At 43.6% G+C, this 19,047-nt stretch overlaps 1 protein-coding gene across 6 annotated transcripts in view; it reads left to right on the top strand.

The window, feature by feature from the left end:
- Window positions 1-19,047, top strand: part of LOC144592686 (receptor-type tyrosine-protein phosphatase mu) — a 606,124-nt gene that overhangs the window by 526,468 nt on the left and 60,609 nt on the right. For all 6 annotated transcript variants that reach the window (XM_078397499.1, XM_078397500.1, XM_078397496.1 and 3 more), the window contains one exon: window positions 3,263-3,299. In XM_078397499.1, the coding sequence (XP_078253625.1) occupies window positions 3,263-3,299 (37 nt within the window). The remainder of the gene's footprint in view (window positions 1-3,262; window positions 3,300-19,047) is intronic.

Here is a 19,047-nt window from a genome sequence, read left to right as displayed (position 1 = left end):
ACAGGGGAATGGTGAGTAGGGTGGGCCTAACATTTTTGCGCTGTCATGTAGCGTTTTGGCAGTGTAGAGGGCATGGTACACACATAAAGACATAAACATATACACACAAACAAACCGAGAGTTTTAGTAATATACTAGACCGTTGGGCCCAAACCTCTCCTGAGTTGGTGCAGCACACTCTCCTCGCCCACTCCCCCCTCCCTCCCCTTCCCCCTCCCCTCCCCCCCACTCCATCCCCCTCAACCCTCTCCTCATAGAGGAGATGCAAACTCCACATAGACGGTACCCAAGGTCAGGATCAGGATCTATGAGGCAGCAGCTCTACCCGCTGCGCCACTATGCCGCCCATTGTTATCTGGCCAATATTTATCTTCACTCCATCCCTCGATGCTCTCCACCCTTCCCTCCTTCTCCAACTCAAAATGCAATCCTTCTCTTACTTTCCCAGACATTGTGACTCTATTTCTCCTTCCATGAATGCAGCCTGTCCTACTGAGCAACTGTCCTACCTTCCATTTTTATATTTTGGAATTGGAATTCTCACTCATTGCTAAGGACATAAAAACACTACAGATTCTGAATAATCAAAAAAGACAGAATATGTTGGAAACACTCAGCACTTCAGACAAGATCTGTCGAGAGGGAGAGGAACAGAATCAATATTTCATATTGACAGCCTTTTGTCAGAACTGGAAGTGGAAACACAAGAGTTCAAAACCCCAAAGTTATGAAACGAAACATGAGTTATTACTGAGTATAATATATAAAACTCCAGCAAACTCCTCCTCACTCACCACATTCAAAACATCACTGAAGTCTCACCTGTTCAGTACTGCCTTCAACCACTGAAGGTCACCTCACCCTCTGTCTCCTTTCTCTGTTCGTTTACTTATTTATCTATTTATTCACTTCCCTATGTTCTTTAAATCCCTGTAAAGCGTCTTTGAGTGTATGAAAAGCGCTATATAAATGTAATGCATTATTATTATTATTATTAAAATAAACTGAAATTTCATATAATCAAAAGAAAACCACATTGTGTGGAAGAAATGTGACCCCTGGTCACATTATGGTAATATGTGAAATGCTAACGAATGTCCTCTGTAACACATTTCCAAAATTTGGTTTAAATGACTCAATGCAATTGGTTTTCAAAGATAGAGTTGAGCGGGCAGTTCCCACCACTTAGAACATTCAACTGTAGATAGCTTTCATTGGGTCCTTGTAATGAAAGAAACAATTAAGTGAAAAAATATATATATACATATTTGTCAGATAAGAAGAAAAAGTCATGAAAATGCAAAACAGATTAACCGGCATCTGAATGTATCTGATTTTGAGTGTGTCAAAGTACCGAAAATTGGTCTGATTACAACATAGAAACAAAGAAACAGAAAAAAGGTGCAAGAGCAGGCCATTCGACCCTTCAAGCCAGCACTGCCATTCAATTTGATCATGGCTGATCATCTGAAATCAGTACCCCGTTCCTGCTTTTTCCCCATATCCCTTGATTCCTTAGCCCTAAGAGCTAAATCTAACTCCCTCTTGAAAACATCCAGTGAATTGACCTCCACTGTCTTCTGTGGCAGAGAATTCCACAGATTTACAACTCTCTGGGTGAAAAATCTTTCCTCATCTCAGTCCTAAATGGCCTACCCCTTATTCTTAAACTATAACCCCTGGTTCTGGACTCCCCCAACATCAGGAACATTTTTCCTGCATCTAGCCTGTTCAATCTTTGAAGAATGTTATATGTTTCTATAAGATCTCCTCTCATCTCAATTCCAGTGAATACAAGCCCAGTCGAACCTTTCTTTCATCATATCTCAGTCCTGCCAACCCGGGAATGAACCTGGTGAATCTACCCTGCACTCCCTCACTAGAAATAATGTCCTTCATCAAATTAGGAGACGAAAATTGCACACAATACTCCAGGTGCGGTCTCACCAGGGCCCTGTAGAACTGCAGTAGGACCTCTTTGCTCCTAAACTCAAATCCTCTCGTAATGAAGATTAGCTTCTTTCGCAATGAGGATTAGATAGCTGCTGTACCGGCTGGCTTACTTCCAGTGACTGATGTACAAGCACACCCATCGTTGCACCTCCCATTTTCCTAATCTGACACCATTCAGATAATAATCTGCTTTACCACCAAAGTGGATAACCTCACATTTATCCACATTATACTGCATCTGCCATGCATCTGCACTCTCACCCAACCTATCCAAGTCAAGCCAAGTCAAGTCGTCAATTTTATTTGTATAGCACATTTAAAAACAACCCACGTTGTCCAAAGTGCTGTACATCAGTTCAGGTACTAAGAAACGAACATACAATGGCACACAAACATAACAGCACATACATACACAGTTCACAGCGCCCCCTCAGAGGGCCTCAAACGCTAGGGAGTAGAAATAGGTTTTGAGCCTGGACTTAAAGGAGTCGATGGAGGGGGCAGTTCTGATGGGGAGAGGAATGCTGTTCCACAGTCTCGGAGCTGCAACCGCAAAAGCGCGGTCACCCCTGAGGTTAAGCCTAGACCGCGGGATAGTGAGTAGCCCCAAATCGGCCGACCTGAGGGACCTGGAGATAGAGTGGTGGGTGAGAAGATTTTTGATATAGGGGGGGGGCAAGCCCGTTTAGGGCTTTGTATGTGAATATGAGGAGCTTGAAGTTGATTCTGTACCATACTGGGAGTCAGTGGAGAGAAGCCAGAATCGGGGTGATGTGGTCCCTTTTACGGGTACCCGTCAGGAGTCTCGCTGCGGTGTTTTGGACCAATTACAGGGATGATTGGCTGATCCCAGTGTATAGGGAGTAGCAGTAGTCTAGGCGGGAGGAAATGAATGCGTGAATGATTTTTTCAATGTCGTCAAATTGGAGGAATGGGTTGATTTTAGCTATGGTACGAAGCTGGAAGAAGCTGGCTTTTACCACAGCGTTGACTTGCTTGTCAAACTTTAATGCACCCTGCAGCCTCATAGCATCCTCCTCGCAGCTCACACTGCCACCCAGCTTTGTGTCATTAGCAAACTTGGAGATGTCTCATTTAATTCCCTCATCTAAATCATTAATATATATTGTAAATAACTGGGGTCCCAGCACCGAGCCTTGCGGCACACCACTAGTTAATTTCTTCTGCAGAAGCATTTTAACAATTTTGAAGTAGTTCACTGTTTTGATTCTCAACATTTATAAGACAAAATCATTGCATTAGAACAAATTCCTACATTATCTTACTGAGCTCTTATTTCATCTTCTAGGGCTACCACAGACCGAACCATTATATCGCCACCCAAGGTAAGCAAGTGATACATTTATTAATATTAGTGAGCAGAATCATGGTGCATAGCAGACAAGGTTCATATGTTGTTATAGTTTTGGCTATTCACCAGCATCAATAAAGAGAAGGAAGTGCACCACGCATTATATTTACAGTGGAGAAACTTTTGCAAGTAAGATGGAATTCTTTGATGTTACTGATATTCAATGCAGCAGAGATGGAAAAGACTTATCTAGTTTCATGAAGGATTAACAGGGTAAATACTTAGGGGGCATTTTCCGTTTAACCAATGGGCTTAATCTTAGAGTCACGGACGAACCATTCAGCAATGATGGAGAACTTCTTACACGAACGGCTGTAATTTTCAACCCTGTAGCCAGAAAGTGCTCACTCATTGAGTACTTTCAAGCTGGATCATGTTACACAAGTGGAATCAATGAAATGCCAAAAATGTAGAAATATAGTAGAACCTTATTAAATGATGGCACAAACATGAGGGGTCATTTAAGGACACAAAGTGCTGGGGTAAATAAACAGGTCAGACATCTCTGGAGAAGATGGATAGGTGACGTTTTGTGTTGAGACCCTTCTTTAGAAGGGTATTTTGACTGACTCCAACATCCATTCTAAATGTCCCAATGGATTGGACAGAATTGAAGAGAAGTGATCACAGGACTCAATGACGTCTTTGAAGGCATTGGAGAAGATAGGAAGTTTGGACATGGGGAGTAAAGATGAGGGATGGTCCCTTTGGACCACTGAAAGGGGATGGACAGGAGAAGCTGGTTTTGGCAACCAGGTTAAGAGTGCAAAATAATGCCAGATGCTAATGGATAGATCATGGGTATCTTGTGCTAGTAGGAAATGAGGAAGTTAGAAGGGATATGGTTACACGCACCATGAAGAATTGAGTAGAGAATCCTCAATCGAGAAACAGGAGGCAGATTGGAAGCACTTAGTGGAAGGTGGCATCATATAAGCAAAGTGGACAGAGATGGAGAAACTTCCAGAATGGAAGGGTGCCCTCTTAAGAAGTGAGATGGGAAGTTAAGAAGTGAGTGTGGTCTAGATGGCTGGGGAAGCAAGGTTTACTGCCAAAAATTGATTGCTATCTTAATCACTAAATTGGAGATAGGGAAGTCAAAAAAGGGAAGGGGTGATTCAGAGGTGGAATATGTGAAGATTGCAGGGGTTATGGGGCTAAGGCAGGAGAATGCGGTTGAGAGGGAAAGATAGATCATCCATGATTGAATGGTGGAGTAGACTTGGTGGTCCGAATGGCCTAATCCTGCTCCTAGAACTTATGAACTTAAGAATTAGACTTTATACTTTAGATAAACTGCATAGAAATAGGCCCTTCGGCCCACCAAGTCCACGCCGACCTGCAATAACCCTGTACACTAGCACATCCCTACACATTTGGGGCAATTTATAATTTACAGAATCCAATTAACCTACAAACCTGCACATCTTTGGAGGATGATGAGTAGGATGGAAATTGGGAGATGAGCAGGATGGCAATTTGCAGCAGGCGGGAAGAAAGTGCAGGAAATGGCACAGAGCCAGAATTGGTTACCAGGAAATAGGTTGGAGAGACCCCCCTGAGTGGACTGAATCAAAGAATACTTAATGTATCCCACAAAGTTGCAGACATGGCATACATCCATAGCAACATCTTTTACATGGAGGAGGTCACTGGAATCAAAGGAGAATTTTCTCACAACGAAAAGACATTTAACCAGGCAAAGGAGGGGATTAGAAGATGGGATCTGTTTGGGCCTCTGTTCAAGGAAGAAATAGACAGAGTGCAGAATATAGTTCTCAGCATTGTAGCTCAGCAGTTCCCTAGACAAAGTCCAATGTCCGCAATGGGGCCATTGGAAAGCAAACCACTGCTCTATTTTGTGATCTTGTTCGTTGACGTGGCTTTGTGCAACATATGAGGCAGATGACATTCATTCAATTTGGCGTCATGTTCAGCACAGACATCGTGGGCCGAAGGGCCTGTTCCTGAGTTGTACCGTATTATGCTCCACGGTGCTGGAGGGTAGAACAAACCAAACCCCATACACAAAATGGCCAAATCATCCCCTGGTTAGATAGGTGTGAGGTGTCCCAAGTGTGTCTGTAGTGCAGGTACATTCAGAAATATTTTAAAAAAATTGTTATAAAACATCCAAACTCCAAACTTAAAAATTAAAACATTCTAAAATCTTAAAGAAATAGTGTTCCTAAATATTTAAAGATACATATAAATATTTCAAAATGTTCAAACCTAGGTACAGTAAAAATCTATTCAATCAGTTCAGATAATACAATCCATAAATTCAATCAAGTCAAACTCAAGTGCAATATGTAGAGCAAAGGGGATGATACAGAGTGCTGAATATAGTTCTCAGTATTGTAGTGCATCAGTATCCAAGGCAAAGTCCAATGTCGGCAATGGGGTGGAGGTGAATCAGACAGTACCCTAGCTTATGCGAGAACTGTTCGAAAGCCTGCTAACAGAGAGGAAGAAGCTGTTCCTGAGTCTGGCAGTGCGCACTTTCAAGCTTCTCTACCTTTTGCCCAACAGGAGCAGGGAGACGAAAGAGTGGTTGGGGTGGGACAAGCCTCTGATTATGTTTGCTACTTTTCCGAGGCGTGAAGTGTAGATGGAGTCAATGTTGGGGAGTCCGGCCTGTGTAATGAAATGGGCTTCACCGACAACTCTCCAATTTCTGAAGGTCTTGGGCACAGCTGTTCACAAACCAAGTTGTGAAGCAACCCGACAATATTGTGCATCTGTAACCACTGTAACACAGCTTCGTATTTGTCCAAACTTGCATTGGAAACCAAAATCCCCTCATGGTTTTGTACAGAAATCCTAACATTTGCCTGCAAATTTCCAGGCATTACCTTTTAGTCCCAACACTATCTGATAAAACTCCATCTGGTCACAGTGTCCATCCATAATAAATTAACGTGTGCAGGAAAGAACTGCAGATGCTGGTTTATACCGAAGATAGACACAAAAAGTTTCTGGGTCGAGACCTTTCTTCAGATTGGTCACGACCCAAAACGTCACCTATTCCTTTTCTCCAGAGATGCTGCCTGACCCGCTGAGTTACTCCAGCTTTTTATGTCTATCTTCATAATAAATCCAAGTTCTTCCTCGCCATTATTCTGTAATAAAACATAAACATAGCACAAAAAGTAAGGAAATTTGTGTTTGGTAGATTATTTCTTTGTTGTAACAATGCTTCTTGGCAATAAATCTTATACCGTTGGAAAGCCTGTTTATTTCCCTTTTAAATGGTGCCACATTTGTAAGGAACATGCATTTGTGGGATGAGCAGCAGAGCTGAGTATATGGGTTGCACCCATGAAAGATTTGCCAAATCTTCTCTGCCAATGCCAAACAGCTTATTCTGCTGTTGCTATTGACTCTTGCTTTGAGCTTCTGGTACCCCCAGGTGCTGACAATCAGGTGCCTGGGACCGAACTCTATCCTCCAAGATGACAATGCTCGCCCCCACAGAGCAGGGTTTCTCAGACTACCTCCAGAATTTGGGAGTGGAGAGGATGGAATGGCCTGCCAGCAGTCCTGACCTCAACCCCATTGAACACTTGTGGGATCAGCTTGGGCGTGCTGTTCGTGCCAGAGTGACCAACACAACCACGTTGGCTGACTTGCGACAAATGCTGGTTGAAGAATGGGATGCCATCCCACAACAGTGTGTGACCAGGCTGGTGACCAGCATGAGGAGGAGGTGCCAGGCTGTTGTGGCTGTGTATGGTTCTTCCACACACTACTGAGGCTCCTGTTTATTAAATGAATAAATTGTTAAATTGCCAATATGTCTTGTTTCTTCAGACTTCAATCATCCAATCCACCAAACAACACCGAACAAGAGTCAATGGCAGAATAAGCTGTTTGGCATTGGCAGAGAAGATTTGGCAGATTTTTCATGGGCGCAACCCACATACTCAGCTCTGCTGCTCATCCCACAAATGCATGTTCCTTACAAATGTGGCACCATTTAAAAGGGAAATAAACAGGCTTTCCAACGGTATAAGATTTATTGCCAAGAAGCATTGTTACAACAAAGAAATAATCTACCAAACACAAATTTCCTTACTTTTTGTGCTATGTTTAGTTAAGTCAAGGCGTCAAACTAAAGATTTTGTGTTAAAGCACCACGTCACTCTGTACTGTATTCGATTCAACCCAATGCTTCAGTGCTTGATCTGTCGTGCGTTAATTTCTCACCTTATTAATCTGTACTCAGCCATAGCATCACTCCACGATAAATCCAAGTCCAGTCAGAGTGCTACCCTGAATAATCCTGCCACGGAGCGTTAATTTGAAGCATTGTCACGGCACTGGTAATATATTTGATGCGAACTCCACAGATTTTGGTAGACATGCGGACAGTTTGAGGAGCTGACAAGAAAGGATAAGCGGTGAATTTCAAACAGAGGGCCAGGATAGAGTGGATGTGGAGAGGATGTTTCTATTAGGACCAGAGGGCCCAGCCTTACAATAAAAGGACTTACCTTTAGGTTTTTTTTAGCTTAGTTTAGGGATACAGCGCGGAAATAGGCCTTTCTACCCACCGAGTCCGCATCATCCCTAGCCATCCCTGTACACCAACACTATCCTACACACTGGGGACAATTTACAATCTTTACCGAAGCCAATTAACCAAAAAACCTTTACGTCTTTGGAATGTGGGAGGAAACTGGAGCTGCCAGGAAAACCCACGCAGTCACAGGGAGAACGTACAAACTCCGTACTGACAATATCTCGAGTCAGGATCAAACCCGCTGTTTCTCTAAAACTAAAACTGAAGTAAAGATAACACTGTAAATGGACGCAATCAACCACAATAGGCAGAGCAATGGGAAAGATACATAGAGTGATTGTATCTGATGAATGAATGAATAATGAATGAATGAATGAATGAATGAATGAATGAATGAATGAATGAATGAATGAATGAATGAATAAGTTTATTGGCCAAGTATGTACACATACAAGGAATGTGCCTTGGTGCTCCGCTCACAAATAACAACACAAACATATAGTTAACAATTAAGAATAAAGCATAAACAATAAGGATACAACATTATGATCTAAACATGTGGGTGAAAATAAACCAGAGCAAAAAAGAAACTACATACTTTGGTTATTGAGTAAACTACCACTCGTGGAAAAAAGCTGTTTTTATGTCTGGCTGTGGCGGCTTTGACAGTCCGGAGGCGCCTTCCAGAGGAAGTGCTTCAAAGCGTTTGTGGCCAGGGCGAAAGGGGTCAGAGTTGATCTTGCCCGCTCGCTTCCTGGCTCTTGCAGTGTACAGTTCGTCAATGGGGGGAAGGTTGCAGCCAACAAGCTTCTTAACTGTGCGGACGGACTCAATGATAGCAGTATAGAATTGGACCATCATTGATGATAGTAGAACCTCCTCTAGGAAGACCTACGATCCTCCAATGCCATTTTAGGAGATACATTTCTACATTTAATTTTCTGTAATCTAAAAGAACTAAGAAACGTGAGGTGGGTGGAGGGGGTAGGGGGGGTGGTAAATAATGTTTCAAATCATTTATGGTGTGGCTGTCTCAGCAGAAATGTCAGTACCTCTTTTGAATGACATTGGTCCATCCACTGAATGCATTCCTGTAATGCAATTGACCAATATGTTCTAGGACAATGTGCTAACACCATGGGCAGCACAGTGGTGTGGAGGTGGAGTTGCTGCCTTACAGCGCCAGAGACCGGCACACTCCAAACACTCCCACACTCCAAAGGCATACAGTTTTGTAGGCTAATTGGCTTGGTAAAATTATACTTTGTCGCTAGTGTGTGTAGGATAGTCTTAATGTGTGGGGATCACTGGTCGGTGCCAAGTCGGTGGACTGAAAGGCCTGATTCCGCGCAGTGAAAAACTCTAAACTAAAGTAAACTAAACTTTGCTCCGGAGGGAATGAAGAACCGGCACCGCATTTCCAAGTGAGCTTGGAGCATGACCTGAAGGAAACCTGCAAGTGACGGTGTTTCTAGATGCCTAATGGCCTTGTGCGTCATGGTGGTGGTGGTTGTATTTTTGGGAAGCGATGCAGAGGGGCCTTGACAGCAGAAGGAATGCAATTTTTAGATGGCACAAGCTTTAACGATGGAGCATCATGGAGGTTGGGAATGAGTGTTTAGGATGATGCATAAGGTTGCCAGGACTTGAGGGGAAGAGCTATAGGGAGAGGTTGGGCAAGTGGACTTTATTCCTAGGAGCGCAGGAGACTGAAGGGTGATCTTGTGGAAATGAATGAAATCATGAGGGGAATAGATATGGTGAATAGATAGGGTCTTTTATTCAGCATAAGGGGACGAAGAACTAGAGGGTTTAGGTTTAAGGCGAGAGGGACAAGATTTAATAGGAACCTGAGAGGCAACCTTTTTACGTAATGGGTAGTAGGTATATGGAACGAGATGCCAGAGGAGTTAGTTGAGGCAGGTACTATAACGACATTTAAAAGACACTTGGACAGGTACATGGTTAGGAAAGATTTGGTTCCCAACATGGGCAAATGGGACTAGCTTAGATGGGGCATGGATGAGTTGGGATGAAGGGCCTGTTTCTGGGCTGTATGACTCTATGGCTCTATGACAATCAAATGGCCCGGACAGAGTCACATGTTGTTGGGAGTGTGCTCCTTCGGGCAATTGCAGAGTTTTTGTATGCACTCTTGACTTGTGCCTTGAGGATAGTGGAAAGACTTTGGAGAATCTGAAGATGAGGCACTCAAGTAAAATAACGCTCAAGCATTATCTAATTGTTTCACAATTTTTTATTGAGTTCCTGTTAACATAAAGTCTTGATGCACAAATGTAAATGGATGTAACTGAAATTGGCAAATGTAATCAGTGGTAATAGACTTGCAATTTGGTTTAAATAGACTGGGGAGTTACATAATTACCTGTTCATTAGTGTGTTGCCATTTCTGCAGTAGGCTAGGATTTACTAAAACCCCCGGGGCTGTCTTTCAGTCTAGTACTTGCTTGCAAGACAATGGCAAGATGAAGTCTAGCTCTAATCTGTCATAAAGGTATTATTTCTGTTGGGAACAACATAACTTATCATGACATTTCCAATCCCTTCATCTCAGCTACGCAATGACGATGCAGTAATTCTCATATCAAACCTGTGCATTAGGAAGATAGACACAAAATGCTGGAGAATCTCAGCGCATCAGGCAGCATCTCTTGAGAAAAAGGATAGACAATAGACAATAGACAATAGGTGCAGGAGTAGGCCATTCAGCCCTTCGAGCCAGCACCGCCATTCAATGCGATCATGGCTGATCACTCTCAATCAGTACCCCGTTCCTGCCTTCTCCCCATACCCCCTCACTCCGCTATCCTTAAGAGCTCTATCCAGCTCTCTCTTGAAAGCATCCAACGAACTGGCCTCCAGCAATTTCGTCTTTTATAATTGACTCCAGCATCTTCCCCACCACTGATGTCAGACTAACTGGTCTATAATTACCCGTTTTCTCTCTCCCTCCTTTCTTAAAAAGTGGGATAACATTTGCTATCCTCCAATCCACAGGAACTGATCCTGAATCTATAGAACATTGAAAAATGATCTCCAATGCTTCCACTATTTCTAGAGCCACCTCCTTAAGTACCCTGGGATGCAGACCATCAGGCCCTGGGGATTTATCAGCCTTCAGTCCCAACAGTCTACCCAAAACCATTTCCTGCCTAATGTGGATTTCCTTCAGTTCCTCCATCACCCTAGGTTCTCCGGCCCCTAGAACATTTGGGAGATTGTGTGTATCTTCCTCTGTAAAGACAGATCCAAAGTAATGGTTTAACTCGTCTGCCATTTCTTTGTTCCCCATAATAAATTCCCCTGCTTCTGTCTTCAAGGGACCCACATTTGCCTTGACTATTTTTTTCCTCTTCACGTACCTAAAAAAACTTTTGCTATCCTCCTTTATATTATTGGCTAGTTTACCCTCGTACCTAATCTTTTCTCCCCGTATTGCCTTTTTAGTTAACTTTTGTTGCTCTTTAAAAGAGTCCCAATCCTCTGTCTTCCCACTCTTCTTTGCTATGTTATACTTCCTCTCCTTTATTTTTATGCTGTCCTTGACTTCCCTTGTCAGCCACAGGTGTCCCTTACTCCCCTTAGAGTCTTTCCGCCTCTTTGGGATAAATTGATCCTGCAACCTCTGCATTATTCCCAGGAATACCTGCCATTGCTGTTCTACCGTCTTCCCTGCTAGGGCCTCCTTCCAGTCAATTTTGGCCAGCTCCTGCCTCATGCCTCTGTAATCCCCTTTGCTATACTGTAATACTGACACTTCCGATTTTCCCTTCTGCCTTTCCATTTGCAGAGTAAAACTTATCATGTTGTGATCACTGCCTCCTAATGGCTCTTTTACCTCTAGTCCCCTTATCAGATCAGGATCATTACACAACACTAAATCCAGAATTGCCTTCTCACTGGTAGGCTCCAGTACAAGCTGTTCTAAGAATCCATCTCGAAGGCACTCTACAAACTCTCTTTCCTGGGGTCCATTTCCAACCTGATTTTCCCAGTCTACCTGCATGTTGAAATCTCCCATAACCACCGTAGCATTACATTTGTGACACGCCAATTTTATCTCCTGATTCAACTTGCACCCTATGTCGAGGCTACTGTTTGGGGGCCTATAGATAACTCCCATTAGGGTCTTTTTACCCTTACAATTCCTCATTTCTGTCCATACTGATTCAACATCTCCTGATTCTATGTCACCCCTTGCAAGGGAATGAATATCATTCCTTACCAGCAGAGCAACCCCACTCCCTCTGCCCACCTGTCTGTCTTTTCTATATGTTGTGTACCCCTGAATATTCAGTTCCCAGCCCTGGTCCTCTTGTAGCCATGTCTCAGTGATCCCTACAACTTCATACTTGCCCATGACTAACTGAGCCTCAAGCTCATCCACTTTATTTTTTATACTATGCGCAGGTGATAGGTGACGTTTCGGGTCAGGATCCTTCTTTAGACAGAAAGTAGGGGGTGTGGAGAGGTGTTGAAGAGCTGGAGGTGAGAAAAGACCAGGACAAATCAGGGCCGGCAACAAATGGATAGATTTAGAGGGATATGGGCCAAACGTGGGCAGGTGGGACTAGTATAGATGGGGCATGTTGGTTGGCGTGGGCAAGTTGGGCCAAACGGCCTGTTTCCACGCTGTATGACTATGATGCCATAAATGCTATCAAATACAGTTTAGCATAAAGTTACAGAAGCGTAGTCACCAATTTGCTCTTTGGTCATTGAAAAGGAGAAGCTGTTGGTGCATGAAGCATGCATGGGGAGGTTTACCCTCAAGAAACCTTCTTCAGAAGACTATGTTACACCACACAGCCAACTGGCCAGGCGAAACCTTATATAAATTGCCTGAAAGTGAGAAGACAGATCTTGGGTCTCTTTAAGATAATTAATACGATAAAATGAGGCAACCATACCATTTATTAAAGACGCAAAGTGCTGGAATAAATCAGCGGGTCAGGCAACATCTCTGGAGAACATGGATAGGTGACGGGTCGGGACATTGAAGAAGTCTGAAGAAGGGTTCTGAGCCCATCCATGTTCTCCAGAGATGCAGCCTGGTCCACTGCATTACTCCAGCATTTTGTGTCTTTTTTTGTGAGCCAGCAACTGTAATTCCTTGAGTTATAAATTCAGGCTCAACTGTCTTAAATTTTTGTGCTCAATTTGAACTTTAAGAAGGTGGAAAATAGCTGCAATGAGTTTCCACCTCCACCGATATTTTAATTAAAATTTCAGAAGCCTGGAAAAAAAATCGTCCCTTCAAAAACACTGGATAAAATCAATAATGTAAACACTGGAATAAAAACCTTTAAACAAATATTCATGAGCTCCTTCCGTTCTGGGACATCCCTTGAGTCCATTCCCACAAACACATCAAGAAGACCAAAGCTGATGTACACGTCAACAATTCAATAACTTTTACTTCAAAGCTGAATCTTAATGAGGCGCATGGATGAAATGGATGCCAATACTTCAGCTCATCAGAAGATCGGGAAATTGTGGGCCTGAAGGAAAATATCTTTGGGAATCTACTCCCGGTTCCTAGTCCCTTGGTCCCTCTCCCCCTTTTGCCCAGTAAACTGGTCCCACCTGCAGCTTTATAGGACTTTGATTAGGCCGCATTTGGAGTATTGCATGAGGTTGTATTCGCTCCATTACAGGAAGGATGTGGAGACTTTGGAAAGGGTGTGGAGAAGGTTTTCCAGAATGATGCCTCGATTAGAAGTTATTATCTACGGGGAGAGGTTGGACAGACTTGGATTGTTTTCTCTGAAAGAGACCTGAAAGAAATGTAGAGGCACAGATGGGTAGACAGTCAGAATCTTTCTCCCTGGGCGGATGGATAAAATATTGGAGGACACAGCTTTTAGGTGAGAGGGACAAAGTTTAAAGGAGAAGTGCGGGGCAAGATTTTTTTGTACAGAGACTGGTGAGTGGTGGAGGCAGATTCGATAGTGGTGTTTAAAAGACTTTGGGATAGGCACATGGATAAGCAGGGAATGGAGGAACATGGATTACGTGCAGGCAGGTAAGAGTTGGTCTTGGAATCATGTTCGGCATGATTCGACTTTAGACTTTATAGATACAGTGCGGAAACAGGCACATGGGCTCTCCGCTGACCAGCTATCACTCGTGCACTAGCACTATCCTAAACATTAGAGACAATTTACAATTTCACCAAAGCCAATTAGTCTACAAACCTACACGTCTTTGGAGTGTGGGAGGAAACCGGAGCACCCGGAGACAACCCACACCATCACAGGGAGAACATACAAACTCCGTACAGACAGCGTCCATAATCAGGATTGAACCCAGGTCTCTGGCGCTGTAGGGCAGCAACTCTACCACTGCACAACGCTCTTATGTTGTGGGCCAAAGGGCTTGTGTATGCACTGTTCTGTTCTATGGACACCTCCTGACATTCAGGACATGCAAACTCAGCCCTATGGATCTGATAGCACGAGAGCCCATGTAAAGTAATCACAGCTCTCCATTATATGATGTGGGTGATCAGACAAGCGCAATCCTTAACATACATAGTCATGGGGTTCCTGGCATGGATTAACAGCAGGAAAAGATATCTTGATGTCTCTCAGGCATCTGCTTCTCTGCACCATTGATGAATGCTGCTTTTCACAGATTACTTTCTCATTGGCAACCCCATGGAGAGGCCCAGGAGATCTGTCTTGTTACTCAGACGTAGTAAATGAGAGTGTGTTATTGAGATGACAGACTCATCTCATTAGCACAGATCCTAAGAGCTTGTCTACCTGCCTCAGCAAACAGATGTTTTATTGGCTCTGTCAATGTGCTTCCGAAGCAACTGTTAAGTAAATAGTGCTCCTTAAGAGAAAGCTCTGTGGAACGTGTGAATGCCAGATTGTGGCCGCATAAACACTGGAAACAAGTGAATCGAGGCGTTACCGTGCTCCGTAAAGCTCTAAGCACTGACAAAGATTTTACTTTGGATGATTGTATGCAATAGAATTCAATGATTCAATTATATGTTATGGTGACTGACATGTACAGTGAAATGGTTTGCTTTCCACACAACCCGGTAAAATCATGTACAGTAGCAGACCTCACCTAAGGAGTACACAGGTATGGCCACGTTTTGGCCCCGACAAAGTTACAGATGTTGACCAAACAGCCTATCTATTCCCCGCAACTGTACGTGGCAGCAACCCACACACAACCCCCCCACCTCCACCCCGCCGGATCCACATTCAATCTCGATGCCACCCCAGGCGGGTCCCAGGCTGTTATCAATAAATAAAGAACAGAACTAATATGCTGGACCAGGGAAACATAGATCATTAGAAGTGGGAGTGAAATCAAATGGAAGCATCAAACTAAAACGGTCACTAATAGGCACTAGTCATCGATGATACGTTGGAACAGTGGGTGTGCTATTGAAGATAGTAATTAGAAGCCTAGACTAATAATCCAGAGACATAACCCCGCTAGCAAATGCCTCGCCCAAGGAACGGGTAGTGTTGGGGAAGTGGGGGTAATGAGTTTAAAGGTGGCATGGTGATGCAGCAGGTCACAAACTTGCCCCCATTGATTTAGTGTAGTTTAGTTTAGAATTACAGCTGGGAAAAAGGCCCTCTGGCCCACCGAGTGTGTGCCGACCAGTGATCACCCATACACTAGTTCTATTCTACACACTAGGGACAAGTTATAGAAGGCAGCAGTTCCACCGCTACGTCACTGTAGCGCCCAAAGTACTGGGTTTAGAGGAACAGAAAATACATTTCTTAATGCTGAAAGGGATGCAGGGAAAGGGAAGAAAGCTGGAATAGGCTACTGAAATGGATTAGAGTCACTAAGGAGGATACAAGCAATCTCCCAGAAATACTAGGGGACCGAGGATCTAGTGGGAGGGAGGAACTGAAGGGAATCCACATTAGTCGGGAAATGGTGTCAGGTAAACTGTTGGGACTGAAGACAGATAAATCCCCAGGGCCTGATGATCTGCATCTCAGAGTACTCAAGGAGGAGGCCCTAGAAATCGTGGATGCATTGGTGTTCATTTTCCAATGTTCTCTCGACTCTGGATCAGTTCCTGTGGAAAATGAGTGTAGCCAATGTAACTCCACTTTTTAAGAAAGGAGGGAGAAAGAAAACATGGAATTACAGACCAGGGAGCCTTACAAAAGGAGTGGGAGATGCTTGAGTCGATTGTTAAAGATGTTATAGCAACGCATTTAGAAAGCAGTGACAGGATTGATCAAAGTCAGCATGGATTTATGAAGGGGAAATTATGCTTGACTAATCTTCTGGAATTTTTTGAGGATGTAACAAGTAGAATGGATAAGGGGAAGTTAGTGGACGTGGTGTATATGGACTTTCAAAAAGCCTTTGACATGGTCGCACACAAGTGATTAGTGGGCAAAATTAGAGCACATGGTATTGGGGGTAGGGTATTGACATGGATCGAGAACTGGTTGGCAGACAGGAAGCAAAGAGTAGGAATTAACGGGTCCTTTTCAGAGTGGCAGGCAGTGATTAGTGGAGTGCCACAAGGCTCTCTGCTGAGATCCCAGTTATTTACGATATGTATTAACAATTTATACGAGGGAATTAAATGTGACATCTCCAAGTTTGTGGATGACACAAAGCTGGGTGGCAGAGTGAGCTGCGATGAGGATGCTATGAGGCTGCAGGGTGACTTGGATAGGTTGGGTGAGTGGGCAGATGCATGGCAGATTCAGTATAATGTGGATAAATGTGAGGTTATCCACTTCGGTGGCAAGAACAGGAAGGCAGATTATTATCTGAATGGTGTCAGATTAGGAAAAGGGGAGGTGCAACGAGACCTGGGTGTGCTTGTACATCAGTCACTGAAAGTAAGCTGCAGGTACAGAAGGCAGTGAAGAAAGCTAATGGCATGTTGGAGAGGATTTGAGTTTAGAAGCAAGGAAGTCCTACTGTGGTTGTACAGGGTCCTGGTGAGGCTGCAACTGGAGTATTGTATGCAATTTTGGTCTCCTAATTTGAGGAAGGACATTATTGCTGTTGAGGGAGTGCAGCGGAAGTTCACCAGGTTAATTCCCGGGATGGCGGGACTGACATATCATGAAAGAATGGGTCGACTGAGTTTGTATTCACTGAAATTTAGAAGGATGAGAGGGGATCTTATAGAAACATATAAAATTCTTAAGGACAGGCGAGATGCAGGAAAAATATTCCCAATGGTGGGGGAAACTAGAACCAGGGGTCACAGTTTCAGAATAAGGCATAGGCGATTTACGACAGATGAGGAAAAAAAATGTTACCCAGAGAATTGTGAATCTGTGGAATTCTCTGCCACAGAAGACTGTGGAGCCCAATTCACTGGATGTTTTCAAAAGAGAGTTAGATTTAGCTCTTATGGCTAAAGGAATCAAGGGTTATGGGGAAAAAGCAGGAACAAGGAACTTATTTTAGATGATCAGCCATGATCATATTGAATGGCGGTGCTGGCTCAAAGGGCCGAATGGCCTACTCCTGCACCTATTTATCTATGTTTCCATGTTGACAGGCAGCATCTCTGGATAGAAGGAATGGGTGTCTTTTTGGGTCCTTCTTCAGACTATCTTCAGTGTAAACCAACATCTGCAGTTCCTTCCAACACAGTTCATAATTCAGATTTTAGTTGGGAGTTCATCGTGTTTAATCGCGTGATGGTTGCTGGGATGAAGCTGGGTGACTCAGTGGGCCAAACAGCCTGTTTCCATGCTGTATCTCTCAGTCTATTGGTCAAGGAATAGGCCCAAAGGTTGAATGGCCTATCCTGACCCAAATCATCACCTATCCAACTTCTCTAGGGATGTTGCATCACCCTCTGTGTTACTCTGGCACTCTGTGTCCTTCAATGACTGAAATAATGGCAGCAGACCTGGACATTAGTAGTGGAGTCATTGTGACGTGGAGAAGGCGATGAGGTTGGAAGTTTAATTGTATGGGATGTCTGCCTTTGATGTGTACCCTTTAGTGACTTCAATCACAAGAGTTTCTCTTCTCACAGCGCTGGTTTATGCTACAGGAACAGGTTGAGTGGAGTTCAGTGGTTGGCTACCAAGAATGAACAAGTGTACATGTCAAAGACTAGGGAAAAAACTTCAAGCAGGATAAACCCCCAAGAACAACACCAGTCAATTGTAGTGCAAACCTTAGGGATTGTAACATCTAGTCCTACTAATCAATCAAAAGAAATAAATTAGCTGGAATGTAAAATGAGGAACGAAGCATAAGAAAGATGACTGCAGTTTTTAAATCAAGTAAGCATTAAGCCTAGTATAGTTTTTATAGAGATGCAGCATGGAAACAGGCCCACCGAGGGCCTCACCAACCATCGATCACCCATTCGCACCAGTTCCATCCACTCCCTACGCACATGGGGCAATTTTACAGAGGCCAATTAACCTGCATACCAGCACAGAGCAACCGGAGGAAACCCACACTGTCACGTGGACAATGTGCAAACTCCACACAGACAGCATCTGAGGTCAGTCTGAAGAAGGGTCTCAACCCAAAACGTCACCCATTCCTTCTCTCCTGAGATGCTGCCTGACCTGCTTAGTTACTCCAGCATTTTGTGTCTACCTTGCATCTGAGGTCAAGATTATATCCAGGTCTCTGTGGCTGTGAGCCAGAGGCTGTGATGTGCATTTTCATATGTGCATGTTTATCAGCCAAAGGAGCAGAATTGGGCCATTCGGCCCACTGAGTCTACTCTGCCATTCAATCATGACTGATCTATTTTTCTCTCTCAACCCTATTCTTCTGCCTTTTCCCCACAACCTTTGACACCCTTATTAATCAAGAACCTAGCAATCTCTGTTTTAAAAATACCCATCTTCCTTTTTCCTATACTTCCTTTCTATTTCTTTGCCATTCATTCTGGAGGTAAATTGTTAGAAAGGTCCAAACAGAAGCCATAGTCTTAACTTTGAGTTGAGCTATGTTTCTGTAAAGGTGGCTGTAACGAGTCTTGAATGAAAATAAATCTTCAGCTGCACATCCCTCCTTTAAAGGGTGTTAAAAGTGTTTAAAAGCTGCATTTTCAACAGTTCACCTGTCATGAAGACTTCTTTGTAAGCACATCTGCAGCTCTCTTCACAGACCATAGGCTCATTTTAAAGCTTTGCCGCCTGAAGTTTATGCACAACAAATAGTGGTTCAAACGGTCTTC

This window comes from Rhinoraja longicauda, chromosome 4 (genome assembly GCF_053455715.1).
Source record: "Rhinoraja longicauda isolate Sanriku21f chromosome 4, sRhiLon1.1, whole genome shotgun sequence".
Classification (NCBI taxonomy): Eukaryota; Metazoa; Chordata; class Chondrichthyes; order Rajiformes; family Arhynchobatidae; genus Rhinoraja; species Rhinoraja longicauda.
This window is presented reverse-complemented; position numbering and strand designations above follow the sequence as displayed.